This window comes from Micromys minutus, assembly GCF_963924665.1.
Source record: "Micromys minutus genome assembly, chromosome: 24".
In the NCBI taxonomy this organism is placed as follows: domain Eukaryota; kingdom Metazoa; phylum Chordata; class Mammalia; order Rodentia; family Muridae; genus Micromys; species Micromys minutus.
In genome coordinates, this window is record NC_137959.1 from 7,395,468 (window position 1) to 7,413,221 (window position 17,754).

The following is a 17,754-nucleotide window of genomic DNA, read 5'->3' on the forward strand; positions in this document are numbered from 1 at the left end:
AGAATGCTCCTGGCAGTTCTAGAACTGCTGCAACTTGCTTTATTTTAGTCAGAAAAAGTTAACTTCAGGCAATTACTACAATTGGCTCCAGGTGGTATTTCTACTCTTCCTGATGGCCATCTGTTTGGCAAGGCAGAGCCATTTCCGGCATTGTTGTGGCACATTGTTTCAAGTGATGGCTCAGTTCGACCCTGGGACGATTATCTGCTTCAGTGTTATTACAAAAAGGCACAGAGAAGAATAGAAAATGTGCCTGAAAAATACTACCTTCTCTTAGGATTACAACTGTTTCTCTACAGGTGGATTGTTTTATGAGGTTAGTTCACCTCCAGAGACATCAGGAGGTGAAGAACTCAGGAAGAGAAGAACAGGAAGGGAGTCTAAGCTATAAAACCTCAAAGCCTCCCCCAGTAACATACTTCCTCTAACAAGACCCCATTTCTTAACGGTTCTAGAACCTTCTCAATCAGTGCTACTTGCTTTGCACCAAGTGTGCAAACACAATAGCCTCTTGGGGTTCAAATTACAGTGCCTTTCGTGAGAAGTAAAATATGGTGGGAGCCAAGTAGTTGGCACCAAACTGTGTTAGCCTTATTGCCTTGTGATGTTAGTTAGACATTTAACTAAATGTGACAGAGTAGTTCAGAGACCACAGCTAGAAAGACAATTTTAAGATTCATCAGCATAAAATAAGAAACTCGGGGAAGTTTTTGAACTAGAGAAAGGAGAACCTGAGTTTATTGGCCAGTACCTGCAATCCCAGAAATTGGGAGGCAAAGCAGGAAGGACTAATGCAAGTTCAAGACCACCTGGTCCATGTTATGAACCAGTCTTGAATATAAAGTGAGTCCCTGACTCCTAGATAAGGAATAGGTAAGACTGTCATCCCACATCCTTAATTAATGCTTCCACAACAATACATGAGAGAAAGACATAAAGAGCTAAGCAGGTTACATCTTGGTAGGGCATGGTTTGTTTACACACACACACACACACACACACACACACACACACACACACACACACGACTTACCTAAGGGAGAGAAACAGAAGGTAACTTTAAAATTGCTTTATTTACTCATTTTTTACTATTATGAAAGTACTGTGTACATTTGTGTAATTCTCACAGCAATCCTGTGGGAAATTGGAATGTTCTCATTTTAAAGGGAAGAAGTGGAGATTTAATAGTGTTAAGATAATATGGAACTGGGCTATTTTCCTTTATGACTTTCTTGCCTACATCTTTTTATATGCACTGTACCTTGTTACCAGTATCAGCCTCACGTTCCTGGTTTCACAGAGAATAAAGCAGGTTACAGTCTCATAGTGTGCATTGGCATCTGGGTTTTTTAGGAGTTTCAGGACTCAGCTAAAATGCAGCTGCTATACAGCTGGGCTTCCAGCTTACAAGGAAAATGAGGCAAAGGGAGAGCCCAGCCCCACTACTCTCTCCTGCGGTTTTACCAAGAGGGAAAGAAGCCCCAGGGCCTGACCGTTTGCTCCATCTTAATAGAGAGTATCCCACCATAAACCTCAGAAGGTTATCAATTAAAGGGAAAGTATAATGGTTGACATTTGAAAATATTTTAGCAGTGTTTAATTTCCACTTTTAGATCTGTTACTTTGAAACAATTAGAACCAAGACATATTCTCGGATTATCTGTTGGGATTTTGTAAACCCCACCTGTCAGTTACCTGGCAATAGCCAGGTATGCTCTGCCCCAGTGACCTGACACTATAAAAGGGGCTGCTTTTCCCCCCTCCCCCCATCTCTCTTGCTTCTCTTGCTCTTGCTCTCTCTCTTGCTCTCTTGGCCTTGCCCCTTCTTTCCCCTTCCCTTCTCCCCCTCTTCTCTCCACGTTTTCATGACCAACCTCTACTCCTCTACTCCTCTGTTCCTCTCTTCTCTCTCTCTCTCTCTCTCTCTCTCTCTCTCTCTCTCTCTCTCTCTCTCTCTCTCTCTCTCTTCCTCTACCACCCTCTTAACTCTCCCATGACTTGAATAAACTCTATTCTCTACTATACTGTCTTGTGGTTGGTCCCTCAGAGGGAAGGGATTCCCAACATGGGCCCCCCCAGAGGCATCCCCCTTACCCCCAGCCCTCGCTATACCTCCATGGGCCATATCTCCCCCACTCTTCTTCATCCTCTTCCTAACATTGGTGCTGAAACCCGGGACATCATCTTTTAACATTATCTTTGCAAAGAAAATCAACTTACATAAGTACATGTATGGACCTGTTTATTTGCAGAAGCTCATTTATTTGTTCCCTAAAGTGTAGAAGATCTAACCAGATCTAACCGCAGTTAGGGGTTTGTTTCTTTGTGTGTATGTGTGTGTTATGTGTATGTGGTGTGTGTGCATGTTTGTATGCAGATGCATATACACATGTAGTCAGGTTTGAAGGTCACAGAAGAATTTCAGTTGCCTGGTTCAGTGCATGGTAGATAAATGTGTGATTTCCAAGGGCCTCAGCAGCCCTCCCTGTGTCTTCCCCACCCCCACTGAATACTGTAGCAGTGGGCACATAAACTACACCAGGCAATTATGAGATGCTAGGGATCTGAACTTCGGCCGTCATCCTTGTGCAGAAGCACTTGCACTGCAGAACTATCTCCCAGACGATTCTTTAATATCTTATAAACATGTAGCTGTGGACATTTCAGTTTATCTCTGCCTGGAAGCCAGTCTCAGGTTTGGTGCTCTGGTCCTGCCACAGGTTTTGGCTGGCACTGGATCTTGGCTTTGACTTCATCTATGGTCAGCCTTGCCCTCCCTTTACTTTTCCTCTACTGCCACCAAACATAGTCACCTGGTCACCTCACTGCATCCAAGCCAGACTTTACATATGCGCCTTTAAGAACAAGGCTGTTCCCAGCATTAGCATCCCTTCCACATTCCCCAACCTACCCCTGGTTGCACTCCGTTACCAGTTAGCTACACAAAATCCTCCTGGCACAGACTTCTCTGCCAAGACACTGCTGTGTGTGACCCTGTGCCCTCCCTCCATCTCCCCACTTCCTTTCCCTTCTCCTGTTCCTCCTATTTCCCCCTCAGCCCCCACACATCCTGTTGTGCAGTGCCCTTCCCAATGGACAGGTCACAGTTTCTCTGTCATGAAAGAAGGCAAACCTATTTAGCTCAGGCAAGCCTACACTTTCAATGCTTCTGAACATCCCTGGGGCATAGGCTTTAAACTCCAGCCTCAAAGAACATAAGGGGGGAACAAAGAGCTAGAGAGCAAACCTCAAATGGGTAGATACATCAAACCCATTTCACCATGTCTTACATATGCTAAGAAACACCCCACACACTACCCATTAGCTTTTTGTGCACACAGAGGTAATCTTAATCTATTCTCCACGTGTTTCTCCTTGATGCCTTACTCATTGGCAATATTACTTTCTGGAGTTGATCCAAATAGTCTCCTTTCTAAAACCCAGACTCAAACCAGCTCTCTGCTAAACGTCTGCCGAAAGGAACTACACTTAACTTATTATCTCTCCACCATCCCATTCCTTTCGGAGTAATAAGAGAGTTTAGACTGGATATATTGTTTCTCCTGCCATCTGTTTGGAAATGATACTTCTACATGCATGTCCTTTCTTTTGAAAACAATCAGTGTACACCACCTGAAAGTATGACCACCCCTGCTTGCCATCCCAAGAAGATACTTCCACATTCTATGTATTTTATGAAACAAAAACTTCCAACTGAAAACAAAAATAGCGTTATCTAGGAAAATTAAATTTGTTTTAGCTAATAGGTCAGTTTTACTTTGCTGTAGTTCTTAAGTTTGAGTCAGAATGACCATAGATCAGAATGACAATAACTTCATTGTCTATGCTTATTTTTATAAAGCAAACAACCCATGGCCTGGACTTCTGTAACAGTGATGTATCTTCCAAATCACTTTCTTTGAATATTTTAAAAACTATTATTTTTACATTCATTCATTTTTAAAGCCATCTGTGAATGTGCCTGCACACACACACACACACACACACACACACACACACACACACACACCTGTGCATGCATGTATACTCATACACATATACATGTATGCACACACGCATATGCACACACACACACACAAAACATACACACACAGGTGTCTACACAGGTTAAAATAGTATAAGGGACCTTCTAGAGTTGGAACTGCAGGTGGTTTTGAGCCACCTAATCAGACTCAGATCTTCTGCAAGAACCACAAGTGCTCTTACGCACTGCCTGAATCATTGCTCCAAACCTAGAATAGGACTGTTCTTTGAGTTCATATACTAATACCATATTCAGAACTCAAGTCTGGAATTAATTATAAGACATTTTTAAATGTGTCTGATGACCCTGCAACCAGCCACAAAGACTGTCCTTATCTCTAGAGCAATGGAAAGGACTCCACTCTTAATTCTGTTTATGAAATCTGCATGTTCATTTAAATATACACACACTTGTTATATAGTTCTGATGGTCCTCTTTTAGTATTCTAACTATAGCCAAGAAGTTTGAAGACTGTTAAAAAGTCACTTGTCACCAAACACGCCTATGTGTGGTGAAGTTGCAGGTCTAGCTCACACATTGGATCCACATAGAGCCCTGTAGTCTCATGGATTCTGAACTAACTTGAGAAAAGCAAATAAGACAAAGCAAACATTCCTCATTACCTTAGCCTCTGAGACAAGACATGGGCCAGAGAAGTGGTGTTCTCAGAACCCTTCCTTTTATGTGCTGTGCCGAGGGGAAGGAGGCTTTGCTTCCTCTAGTATTGGGTGTTTTGATTCAATATAAAGATTGCTTTAAAGTACTTTTAAACATGAGGGTATTCAATCCTCTGATTGCTCGGAGCATTTCCAAGCTCTCATGGGTACCAGTATGTATCACATTCATTTCATACCAGTATGACAATTTAAACTCTGATATAATTCAAAAGCTGGGGGAGAGGGGTAGTTAAACATGGCTCTCGATAAATATTGATGTGTAAGTGAGTATTGAGTCAAATAGAGCTCTTTAAGACATTGACCTTGAAAGAATGGATCACAAGGCAGGAATGCATTTTTACAACTCCAACCTTAGAGCAAGAGATTAAATGCAAAATGGTCTCAGGTCAGAAGAAAAGATGATTTTCTAAAAAATTTCAATTAGTTTGAATTTCTGATTTTCCTTTGAGGAGTTTGAAGTACTGTAACAGTTATATACATAAAATACCAACTAACTAATCTACTAATGAACAATTATCCCACTAGACAAGCTAGGCATTCTAATTTTCAGTACAGAATTCTGAGTGCTTAAGAGCTTGCTTATGGTGAGTGACGTAAGACCCCACATTCACATTGTCAATAACAGACCAAATGAGGAAACAAGCAAATATCATAAAGCCACGAAGACTGGGTGGTGTTTGAGGAATCACCCATGTTTATAGGCAGCAATGTGCTTAAAGATGGGGCATGTCTTTTACTTGATCATGTTCTGAGTGATCGTTTTAACAGGTATTTGAGCATCACAATTTATCCTTCATAGTCAGTAAATGCCCCTAAATGTCTAATCAGGCTTCATCTCTGCTGGGAATGCCACTAAGATTTGCTTTCATAGTGATCCACAGTCACTGCTAACTAACACTAATGACACTGAACTGTCAGGGTGCCTTGAAAGGTGGTCACCAATTGCCAGAAGTATTACTGAGAGCATCCTTTACAGTCCTTAAAAGTCCATTGCTGGAAGAAATGTCTTTGCTGTTCTTGGCAGGAGTAAAGCAGACAGTCCAGAGCCCACCTGTTGGCTTTGGACACATCACTAGCTTCCCACATTCAGCAGCTTCGTGGCCCGGCTATTTCAAATTCTAACTGAGTTATGTGCTGATTATATGGGAGGCAAGTTTATGCATTACTCTAATCTCCAGAGATAGAAGTTAATAAGCAACAAATTAATTTGATTCTAAAATTGCCCTTGCAAAACCAAAGTCCTTTGGCTTTCTACTGTTGACGGGGAAAGCACAAACAGCATCCAGATTGCAGAGTAGTACGTGTGTTCTTTGAGTGGCAGGGACAAAAGTGCAGTCGGAGAGAAATTAGCACTCTGAACCTGAGTGTGCACCATCATTTTAAAACATTTTCTCACCCTTAGGTTTTCTTTTTTTTCTATTGGTCTGAGTGCTCTTTATTCCTTAAGTAGTGCCTATTTATAGAACCAGCCCATCAGAAAAGAGGGCACTTCTGCATTGCAAATACATAAATTGAAGCTAATATTTGATCCTGATTTTGCAATCAGCACAGAATATGAGCCCAATATAAATGGATACACAGGTAAAGAGATGATTGATAGATGATGATGATGGTGATCATGATGATGAGAAGGAGGAGCAGGAAAGGAAGGGAAGGAACGTAGAATGGAGGGAAGGAGGAAGGGAGGGAGGAAGATAATTTCAATAGGTCAGTCTATTATTTTAAGAAAATATTGGAGAAGCATGTTAACAAAGTTGCAAAAATAGCCTTCTCGTTAAAATGGACAAGTCAGAAGTATATGCTGTAAGGATGGTATTTGTAATACAATATTAAGGGCCACTATTTAGTCAGTCTTAGATTATGCCTGGTACTATACTTAGTATCTATCATGTGTCATATCACTTCACGTTTTCATGAACTCTATAGTTTGTGTGTGTATGGAGAGTTGGCAATGGAGTGATATTATTTGATAAAGTATATACAGCCCAGAGAGGAAAAAAAACCTGGGATTAGAAAGATCAAGTGTTATTTCAGGGGCTCCCTTTATACATCTGAAAATCAAGCAGGATCTTAGAGCCTTTAGGCCCCTTGTCCTTTTGCCCAACCTGCCTGCACACAGTCTCTGGTGAATGTTGATGGGATGCATCTCCTTAAATAGTACCTTTTCTGAAACCCTAGAATTGCCCCACCTCTAGGGTAGATCAGTTATTTTCAACAGTCCTTTTTACACTGTGTAAACCTGACAGTGTTTGACCCATTGCTATGTAACACTATGTAATCCATTTTGAATAATTATGGCTGTTGTTTTCCTGGGCACTGCACTAGTGCATAACGAACTAAGTAAGATAAGGCAGCTCTCCCTGGTCCTCTGGTCCATGGTAAGACCCTCTGTCAGTGATATGCTTCCTCTTCTCTAACCTACCTTGACATACAAGTTAACTCCCAGTAGTTCTATGCTCTAGGTTGCCTCCATTTTACGTACAAGGAAATTGAGACATACCATGTTGACTAATTTTCCCAACAACACTCAAATGACACATGAAAGAACAGACACTGAAATAGGTGTTCAGAGTCTAAAACCAACAACACTGAACTTGCACTCCTTGGCTGGTTGCTCTGGAGGAATCTGGATAGGAAACCTCAAACTGCTGTAGTGTCTGCTGTCAGACTTTGTTGTGGGAGTGAACTACATTACTGTGGAGTCTTCCTTCCCATCTGTCTACCCACTCCTTGGCGCACTTCTCCTTTTCCGCCTTTAGATACAGTCAACCCAAACAGGGCTGCCCTGGCACTGTCTTGTTCCCATTTGAACCCAGCCCCAAATGATCAGCGTGACTGTACCAGGAATCTCGTGAGCAAAGCTTCCTCTCTCAAAAAACTTACTATGACACAGGACTCCTTCCCCTACCTTCTGTCATGTGAGCTCCAGGAGCACTTTCCTAATTGGGTTTATGTTCCCACACCCTCCTTCTCCTCTGACACTATCACCCAGAGTTTTGGGGCAGATGTTACTCTGCTTTCTTTAGTCCTTCTCGAGATTCTCTGATATTCACCAACAACATAAGGAAACAAGGCCAAAAATGAATAATATGACACAAGATGTCTTATCACAGACACATTTAAAGGTATCGATACTTTAAAACTGATGGTACTTTAGGGTTGAGAGATTGTGACCTGGATAAATCACACCGCTCTTCAGTGACAGGGTTCTGAGAGAAAGAAACAGGAAGTCAGAAGATGAGGAGATAGAAAGCAAAGAAGTTACAGCATAGGGTCAGGAGGTCTTGCTTAAGTTTTGTCTTATGCCAACCAAACTTAAGAAGGACAGCATTTTATATACTATTCCCGGGGGCAGGGAGGGAGAGGACAGAGTTCAAAAATCTCTTATACAATGGGACAAAGTCAGCAGGAGGCTAATCCAGCAAAGTTGCACAAAGTCAGCACAGGGTATGTCCAGGACGCTACAGGCTGAGTGCACAAAAGCCTTGGGACTGACACCTCCAGTCTCTTTAACGAGAAAAACCAAGTTCCCAGGAGAAGCCTTAACTGCGTTGAGGCTCTAGCTTTATCTCCAGACAGTGAAACATCAATGGGGTGAGCTGAATTATTAGAGACTGGAAAACTCAAATGATTAAATGAATTGAAAATGTCGGAGAAACTGTACTTTAGACTCCTGGATTCCAAAGTCCTAGGCCATAGATGTTACCCAGACAGGAGGTTGTATAAGAGATCCACCACTGACAAACAAGATTAGCTGATCATATCCCAGTCTGGCTAAGAAAGCCGAACCTCACATGAGAAATACCCATAAGGTCATATACCAGTCTAATATATCTAACTATTATGTAATATTTTAATGGCCAATTATTTTAAAATAAACCTTGTCTTTACATGCATTATAGCCAGTGTTTCTGGTAACGGCTAATCTTAGATTTTATAAACTTTAATATTATACATATTATCTTTAAATCTTAGCCTCTATATGCCTATAGACTTTATCATGTCATTTATAACTTAAAAAGAATTTTAGTTTTCTGTTTTATAAACATACATCCTTTATAAATAAATCTTCATTCATTAAAATAGTTTGTATTTTTTATCTTTATGACAGTTTTTATTATTTAATATGAAGGTACTTTATAGTTACATAGACGGATCCCACCTCATTCCTGTGTTTATAAAACAAAGTGGCTTGAAGGCCTTACTGAAGCAAATATCTCTTAAGGAGACAAAGACCCAGCAAAGCCCACCTGGATGGTTTTTTGTGGCAACAGCTTTATGGTTTTTGCTGCCTAGCTACTTTTGTTAGTATATGTGTAATATGTTAGCATCATGTAAAACCATCAAAATTAAAACAAAACATTGAAATCACAACATAACATGCTTTTACTTCAAGGAAGCTGAACACAAATAGTTGTGAGGGGCAATGGGGTTTGTTTTTGTTGGTTTGATATTTAGAGGTTATTTGTTTTGTTTTTTAAGAAACGAAGAAGAAAGGAGGGAAGGAGAAAGAATTACATTTTTGAAGTCTCCCTAAGGAATGTTAGCAGCTCAGGTCCAGCTTTTATTTTTCTATTTATCTATTAGGTTTTTTTTTTTTTTTTTTTTTTTTTTTTTTTTTTTTTCTATCTCTGTCAGAGGGCCAGTCTGACCCAGAAAAGGTGGTAAGGACATAGAGAGAAAAACCATGCTTGAATCTGCAGTGAGGAGGTATTTCAGAGTCAGCTCTGCTCAGACATACACAGCCCAGGACACAAGGGCACAGAGGATGCTCTGCTTTAACTGTGATGCTCTTTGAGCCCTAAGGCACCCACGTCTGACCTGGGAAAATGCTGTTCAGTGAAAACTGCAAATATACTTGCAGGGGGAAAATGTTCTAGACATTTTGTTTTTATGGAGGTGTCTGACTTGTGCCTTTCCCTCTTGGGAGGTTTTGCTCCGCCCTCCCAGCTGGGCATTGGCTGCTCCTCACTAGTCAGACCTGGAAACAGGTCTCCAGGGAACCAGAAATGGGCCACATTGCCAAGGAGCCTGCTGCTCTGGTGCTGAGTGAGCCACTACCAGTCTCCCCAGCCTGGACCACAGTGCAGCTCCTCCTCTTTCTCTCTTCAGTAAAATTTCCTGCTGTAGCGGTAGGCCTTTTTTGGCCCAATATATAAGGGGACTCAGGCTCCTCCAGTTCCCACAAATGAAGGATGGAAGTCATTAACAGGAGACCTATTGTCTAAAATAATAATCCTTTATGATAAAAAAGGATGCAATTTGGCTAGGCTAAATGAGACAGAGCCATTCCTGGTGGTTTTAAAACTGTATGATCCAAATAAGAAACATTCTCCTCCACTGAGGCACCATGAAGGTTCTTATCATCCAGGCCTTTTACCTTTTATTTTCTCTCTCTCTCTCCCTCCCCCCCTCCTCTCTCTCTCTCTCTCTCTCTCTCTCTCTCTCTCTCTCTCTCTCTCTCTCTCTCTCTCTCTCTCTCTCTCCCTCCCTCCCTTCCTCCCTCCAGCTTTCCCTCCCTGTCTGTCCTTACCTCCCACTCTTCTCTCTCTCCTTCCTCATTCCTCCTTGTTCCCTTCCCTTCCTATGCCTTCCTTCTTCTCCCTTCCTCCCTCTCCCTCCCTCTCCCGCCTTACTCTCTCCTCCATCTTCCTCCCTCCCTCTCCCTCACTTTCCTCCCTATCCCTCCTCTCCCTTTACCCCTTTTTTCTTTCCCCCTTCCTCATCTCTCTCCTCCTCCCTTCCTCTCTCTCCCTTGCTCCCTCCCTCCCTTTTCTTCCCCCTCCTTTTCTTTTAATTTTAAAAGTTTTTATCTCTTCTCTGGTAGTCTGCTTCAGAGTAGACTGAGCAGATTTACAGGGCTGTTGAATTATAATTAAATCAAATTTATGTGGTGAACTGAAACAATCTCTAATCAAATTCTACCTTGCCAATTTATTAATATGAAACTCATGTAGACTTTGTAGTTGACAGTTTGTCTTTTGTATCAATTAATGATTTCATTTATTCATTTTACATCCCAATATCACCCCCAACACCCCTTCTCCCCATTCCTCCCTGAATATTGCCTGAATATGTAGTGACATGTAGATCATGTCACTATAGGACTAGACTCATCCTTCCTTCCCACTGAAGCCAGACATGGCAGCCCAGTTGGAGAACATATTCCACAGATAGGCAGCAGCGTTAGGGACAGCCCTCACTTCAGTTGTTGAAAAACCTGCATGAAAACCAAGCTGCACATCTGCTTTGTGTGTGTGTGTGTGTATGTGTATGTGTGTGTGTGTTTGTGTGTGTGTGTGTGTGTGTGTGTTTGTGTGTGTGTGTGTGTGTGTGTGTGTGTGTGTGTGTGTGTGTGTGGCTAGAAGGCCAAGCTGCACATTTTCTACATATGTGTGTGGTTGGACTAGGTCCAGCCCACACTCACTCTGGCCGGTGGTTCAGTGTGGACTGTTAGTTGGTTATGTTGGTCTTCATGTTGAGCCCTTATCTCCTCCATGTGCCTCAGTCTCACCCCCTTCTACAAGACTGCCAGAGCTCCATCGCCTGCTGTGTACAGCCTCTCAGGATAGTCACAGGAGGCTCCTGTCTTCAAGGACAACATAGTACCATTAATAGTGTCTGGGATTGGTTCTTGTCAATGGGATGGTTCTCACTTTGGGCAAGTCTTTAAACTTTTACCTACACATCCCCATGTCTTTAAACTTATAGGACCTTCTTCAGGGACACAAGTGCAAAGTTTTAGAATGAAAGGAAATACCTTCTCTAAGCACTTTAGCAGTGAATTACAGAAAAAGGAGATAGAATGCAGAGGCGAAGGAAACAGTGATTCTCAACCTTCCTAATGCTGCCAACCCCTCCTTATGTTTTGGTGACCCCCAAGCTTAAATTAAGTTTGTTGCTAGTTTACAATTGTAATTTGCCACTGTTATGAATTTTAATGTGAATATCCAGGTTTCCCAGTGGTCCTAGGAGACCTGTGTGAAAGGGATCATGACTCACAGGTTGAGAACTATTTATCTAAAGAAAACACGCTCTTAAGAATTTTGCTGACTCTTGTTGTGCCCTAGTGTGTTAGCCTCTTCCCTCAGGCTGCCCTCTCTTATGTGTCTTTATATTATGGCTGTCCTCTTTCTCCTATAGGCATGTGTCCCTGTTTGACTCTTTGGGCTGGACTAGCAGGTCTTAGAGAGAGGACCAGGAGACCAAAAGATAAAGAGATGTGGGAATAGAGAAGATGAAGTTTGGGTCTGGGAGGTCTTACTCAAGCTGTCTTTTACCAAGCAAATTCATAAAGAAGTGCAACATCTTGTATATCATTTCCAAGGAGGAAATATGGCAGAATTAGCAAAATCTCTGATACATTAGGACAAAGTCAGTAGGAGGCCAATCATGCGAGGTTGCACAAGGGCAACATGGGGTATCTCGAGAGAATTACAGACATTGCACATGGTGTCCTTGAAACTGATAACTCCAGTCTCGTTAGGGGAAAAAGCCAAGTTAACAACAACAAACAAACAAACAAACAATCAAAAACATCAAAAAAACAAAACCTTTAACATCTCTGAGGCTCCTGATTCAGCCCTAGACTGGCCTTGCCAAATCTGCTTCTGAGCAAGGACACACAAATAGATTTTTTTTCTTTGTTTGTTTTTGACCTATCATGGGTCCTCGGAAAAAGCCTTGGATTGGTTCCGATCTCAACAACATAGCAGTCTCCAGCACTTGCTCTATGCGTATGATTTCAGGGCTAAACCAAGTAGATCCATTTAGAGTGCTCTTCACTGTGGAAGACCATTCTCAGAATAGTCTAGTTGCCTGTAGTTATTCCTCTGAGATTCTATGCACACACACACACACACACACACACACACACACACACACGTGTGTATACCGTATACCAACCATTAAAGTAATAGATACCATAAACTTAAGAGGGAGCAAGGGGAAGGTGCAGGAGAGAGGTTGACTGGAAGGAAAGAAAGGGATAAATATAATTATAGTGCATTTTTAAATTTAAAAAGCTAATCTATAAAAAGGCACTTGCTCCTTTTGCAGGAGACCTGGCATCTATTCCTGGTACTCATGAGATGCCTTACAGCCACTTGTAACTACAGTTTGGTTTAGTTTGCCATAAGCACCAGGTTTGCCCCCACACATCTACATAGATGCAAGGAAACACTAATGTACATTAAAATAGGCAAATATTTAAAAAATAAATTGGGCCCAGAGAATTGACCCTAAGGTTAAGAGTATAGATTGCTCTCCCATAGGACCTGGATTTGTTTCCGAGAACCCACGTGGTGGCTTACTACTACTCTCTCTAACAACACACACACACACACACACACACACACACACACAAACCTAGTTCACTAGACATTTAGGAGAAAATGGAACAAGTAATATAATTATTTGTAAATGTGAGAATATAAATTCTGCCTGTCCAAACTTACCTCCATTTTGGTCAATATATCATGTTATGCAGATAGTCGGATTGGTCGCTGGCTACAATGCCTAAGTTTTAATAAAATGAAAGGGAGACTAATCTGTCACACAGCGCCTTTGAGCCAGTGCTGTATTCTCATCCCCGTTATTCTGTGAGATGATAATTTATCCAAATGTGGCAGCTGATATTGTCAGAATCTGGTAAAAATCAGTATGCCAAGTTTTCAGGGCATGTATGTTCTACAAAGGAGCCTATGCAGAGGTGCTCCATACATAGCATACAACCCACAACTGACCAGATACAGGAGAAGCTAACAGAAATCAAGCTACTTCCTTTCCAATGACTGTCCTTGAGATTTTGACTGTAGATTTTAGATTTGTCATAGATTTGTCCATTTTTTAAGCAAAATCTTTAAGCACAATATTTTATTCTTACATGTGGCATACATGATCTCAGAAAGCAAATTTTCTCTTCTCTGAAGTATAATTTCCATGTGCCTCTGTTTTCAGAAAAAGTGTTCATAGGAATATAACTAGCCCTATAAATAAGATTAGCCGTAGGCAAAATTGGTTAACGGAATAATATGGCTGATAACGATGGCACGTCAGGTGTTTCCTTCCTTTCAAAGACGAAACCGTGTCAACGAGATGAATGGATTAAGAGCTTTAAGTACTTTACACAGACACAATACCAGGAGAGGGTGTGTTTGCCAGACACACTTCCTTGTCTCCCCAGCCGAGTTTCCCGCGCTTGTGCTCTCCTTTCCCAAAGACGAGTTTATCAGAACGTTTTATAGGAGCTGCTTCATTGATTATTTTATTCATGTGGTCTCGGGTACAGGAAGATTTATGACCACACAGTTTTTCCTTCTGCATGCAGCTTCAGCCTCTGTGTCACCATGGTGTTTGTTTGTTTGTTTGTTTGTTGTTCAAAAAGCATCATCTTTAAAAGTGTCTGTCCATGTAGTGCAAGGAAGAAACTCACAAAGCCACCGGGGGCTACTTAACTTAAACACATGTGATGCAGATGTATTGCATGAGACTGTATGCGTGTTTTAGAGTTTAAGATTACATTTGATGCTCTGCAAATGCTATTCTATTTTCTTCTCTCTATTCCTCCCTGTTTAACAGCAGACAACCCCAGGGAGCCTTGAATGAGTCCGATGATCCCGAGACAGGCTGCCTAACTGATAACAAGCCAACTTCTCGACACTTCTATCCTGTAGCCTTGCTTCTGGTCAGCTCGCACCTGCTAGTTGTGTGGCTTATTTTAAGTCTTGCATTACTCTTAGCCAAATACCAATAAGTTTTATGTTGTGTTCCTTGCTTTTCTACAGATGATAATGGACTTTAATTCTGGGGACAATGTTGTAAGATTTCTACATTTTCAGATACACAGAATTAAAAAAAAAAGCTAGAAGAAATGTTTGAATTGTGGTTTTGTTTTTGTTTTTCCCTAAAAGCTAAAAGGCAAAAGATACTGTGAATTGAGTGAATTCTTTTGTTCTTTTTCTGGAAAAGTGCTTTCCCGCCTTTAAATAGCTAAAGAATTTTTAACTTCCTGTCTGTGGAATAAGACAAAGATTAGAATCCTGCAAGCTTGAAGTTCTGAGCCTCCTCTTCCCTGGTCATTTACTAAAGAAATTAGGTCTGACGTTGCACAGCAGTTAACCCCCCAAGACAATCTGGAAAGCAGAGGTTACAGACTTTTTTTCCACTGTGCTGATGTTAACCTCGTCGCCGTGGCTGATGGAAATGTGTCTGCTTTCTTACTCTGTTCCTAGTCTTCCCTAACTCATCCATGTGCTTAACCTTCTGTCAAGTGATTTTTTGGAAAGAGCGGCTGTTTCTGTTTTGTAATTAAATTTACCTGTTTGTAACTATTGTTTGGGTTGATTTGGCTTTCAGACAACTTTTCTATTCTTTTTAACAAGGTCTCATTTGTGTCTTAATGCCCCATTTTTAGCACCCGTAACTTTTGTACCGCGGTAGAGGAGCAGGCTGTGCAGAAGGCTGTCTCCTCTCTGCATTGTAGCTAAAACAGTGAGGTAAAATAGGGATGGAACTTCCATTAAAAAATCTATAGGGCCAGACTTAATAAATTAAATGCCTTATTTCTAGAACTGCATCCTTAGGGCTATGTGTAGATTTTAATGTGTTTTAAGGGACAGATAGTTAATTTGTGGAAAAGTTATACAAAGGCAGATATATTTATGAAATTAAAGTAAAGCTGTATTGTGAAGCAAATTATATTTAAAGAGTTTATTAAAAGTTAAATATCAGTTAAGAAACTTAATCATATCTTTCCAAAGGCAATAATGGTATTGGGCCTGGCCTAGGATTTAATTTTGTAAGATGTATCATCACTTGTGGAAAAAAAATGTAGAGTTAAATCTTTGTTATTTTTACCTGGACTGTTGCGGCAACTCTGCATTGAGCAAATAAAGCATATTTATTTACTCCGTGTTTCATGAAGTTGTACTTTTTTCCCCTTTCCCCAGAGAAGGATGCCGCATAGAGAATGTACTGAAGAATATCAAATGCAGGAGGTATGCTTTCAACATGCTACAGCTGATGGCTTTCCCCAAGTGCTACAGACCTCCAGAAGGCACTTACGGAAAAGCTGACACCTAAGGTTACCAACATGGAGACAAACAGGAACACAAATACATAGAGCTGTGAAGATCTCCACTTCTGTCTTTTTGATTATTTATCGTTATGAGTTTGTGGGGTGAGGTGCTCATGGGGTTACATCAAGACCAACACATCACTCAGAAAGCTACCCAGATTTGAAGCCTCACCAGCACTTCCATGTCCGGCTGATTTCTTCTCCTTCATGTTAACACACCTCACGTGTTGAGGTTAGTTGAGAAAGTATAATTTCATTTGTAGAGCACTTAAATAAAACATGTCCTGAGGAAACAAGGTTGCTCCCATGGTACCAGAGGAGACTCAGAGAATGCCACTCTCCACCTAAGCAAGTGAAGGGCATGGGTTCATAGGATGCTACTTTGGAGTCTCGACTTGAGACAACCTCACAGCCCAGCTTACTGGCTTTTATAAAGTATGCATATAGTAAATGCAGTTATGTGATGATAAACCATGCTCCTGATTACTGACATGGTCTGTTCATGTTTGTTCAAATCTTTGTCCTTGAGTTCAGATGTGAGTCTGCTTTCTAAGCTGGTAGATGAAAGTGTTATCTGAATCATGAGCTACAACACAAAACCATGGCTCTTCACAAAACTCTGATGTGGGTTGGGTAACCCGCCTAGACACAGCAGAGTAGTCTAATGATATACTGGGAAAACATTTTAAGGCACTAAAATTGCAAACTAATATAAGGATAGTGCCTGCTAATGACCCAAAGGACAATCTCCAGCAGCTTGAAAATTATTCAGAAAACTTCAGCAAACTGAGAGACCAATCTATGAGATGTTCCCTGGGAGTTCTCTTAAGTGTGTAAGCTTGCAGTCTGTCGTAGGTCAATATTGTGAAATGGAGAACCCTATAACATGTGTGCAGCCATAAACAGTAATAAATTAAAACAGTGCCTATCAGTTAATCTGGATTTTTTATTTGTCCTTACAGTAAAATAACACCAAATGTAAAATTACTAATATTCCAAAGTTAGCCGTTTTCTTGGAGACCGCGTTGCAGAAGACCACCATGCAACAGAAGCGGGTGGATTAAGGCAGTGCACTTGCTGACTGCAGAAAAGCAATCTCAGCCCCCTTACCATTTTGTTCTTTGGTGCCCCAACTTATAGCTTCCTCCTTCTCCAGATTGCTACACTAGCTTTGTATGAATATTGGCAGAGGACAGCTGAATAGAAATTAAAATTTATCACCGGAATTAACATTTGTAATAAAGTGACATGAAAAAATTGTATTCTTCCCTTTCTCAAAGCACACGTCTCCCCAGAGCATGCTAGAGGATTCTTACATGGATACCTCTTTGCTGGGACTTTATTCATAGGCCGTACTGCCTATCTTCATGATAACAGGACCGCTATTTGTCTCAGATGCTCCCTCCCTGGATAGTGGTTTCAAGTAGACTTCCAGTCCCTTATTGAGTTTTCCAAGAGACTGAAAACAGATGTTAACCCTCAGAGGCTTCTTACCGTGGAATTATTGATTGATTTTAAAATTAATGACCTATGGCTGGTACCAAACTATTCAAAGAATGAATTTCTATATGGACATATTATCTTAGTGTTCACAAACCTATTCTCCATTTCAGTGATTTAATATAATCTTTTTATTGATTCTGTTTTTATCAAGGTGTTAGGATTTGTGGTTAGTTTTGTTAAATATTGAGTTTAAGAAAGAAAGACTTGTGATCTAAGAGGTTTTGTTTCTATCCCTGTCTTAGTATCTCAAGTAGAGATTTGCAGCCCAGGAAACCTCTTATAATATTTAGATCATAAATATTTTATAAATAACAGTTCATGCTTACATATTTTTATAAATTAACAATCTTGATTCAAATATGGTAAATATTTATTAACTGAAAAGCCAGTATCAGGGGTTTTCCAGTTTTTCCTGATCTTTCATAGATTATTTTTTCTTTGCCAATAAGTGC

At 40.8% G+C, this 17,754-nt stretch overlaps 1 protein-coding gene across 5 annotated transcripts in view; it reads left to right on the forward strand.

Annotated features, from left to right (window-relative positions):
• INPP4B (inositol polyphosphate-4-phosphatase type II B) overlaps positions 1-17,442 on the forward strand; it is a 297,538-nt gene extending 280,096 nt beyond the window's left edge. For 2 of the 5 annotated variants that reach the window (XM_080937277.1, XM_080937276.1), the window contains 2 exons: positions 14,302-14,407; positions 15,672-17,442. In XM_080937277.1, coding sequence (XP_080793403.1) covers positions 14,302-14,407; positions 15,672-15,797 — 232 coding nt within the window. In that variant the 3' untranslated portion in view covers positions 15,798-17,442. Of the gene's footprint in view, positions 1-14,301; positions 14,408-14,507; positions 15,441-15,671 lie in introns of those variants that run through there. The other 3 variants (XM_080937279.1, XM_080937278.1, XM_080937280.1) reach the window with 2 other exon arrangements.
• Positions 17,443-17,754: the final 312 nt, after the last annotated feature.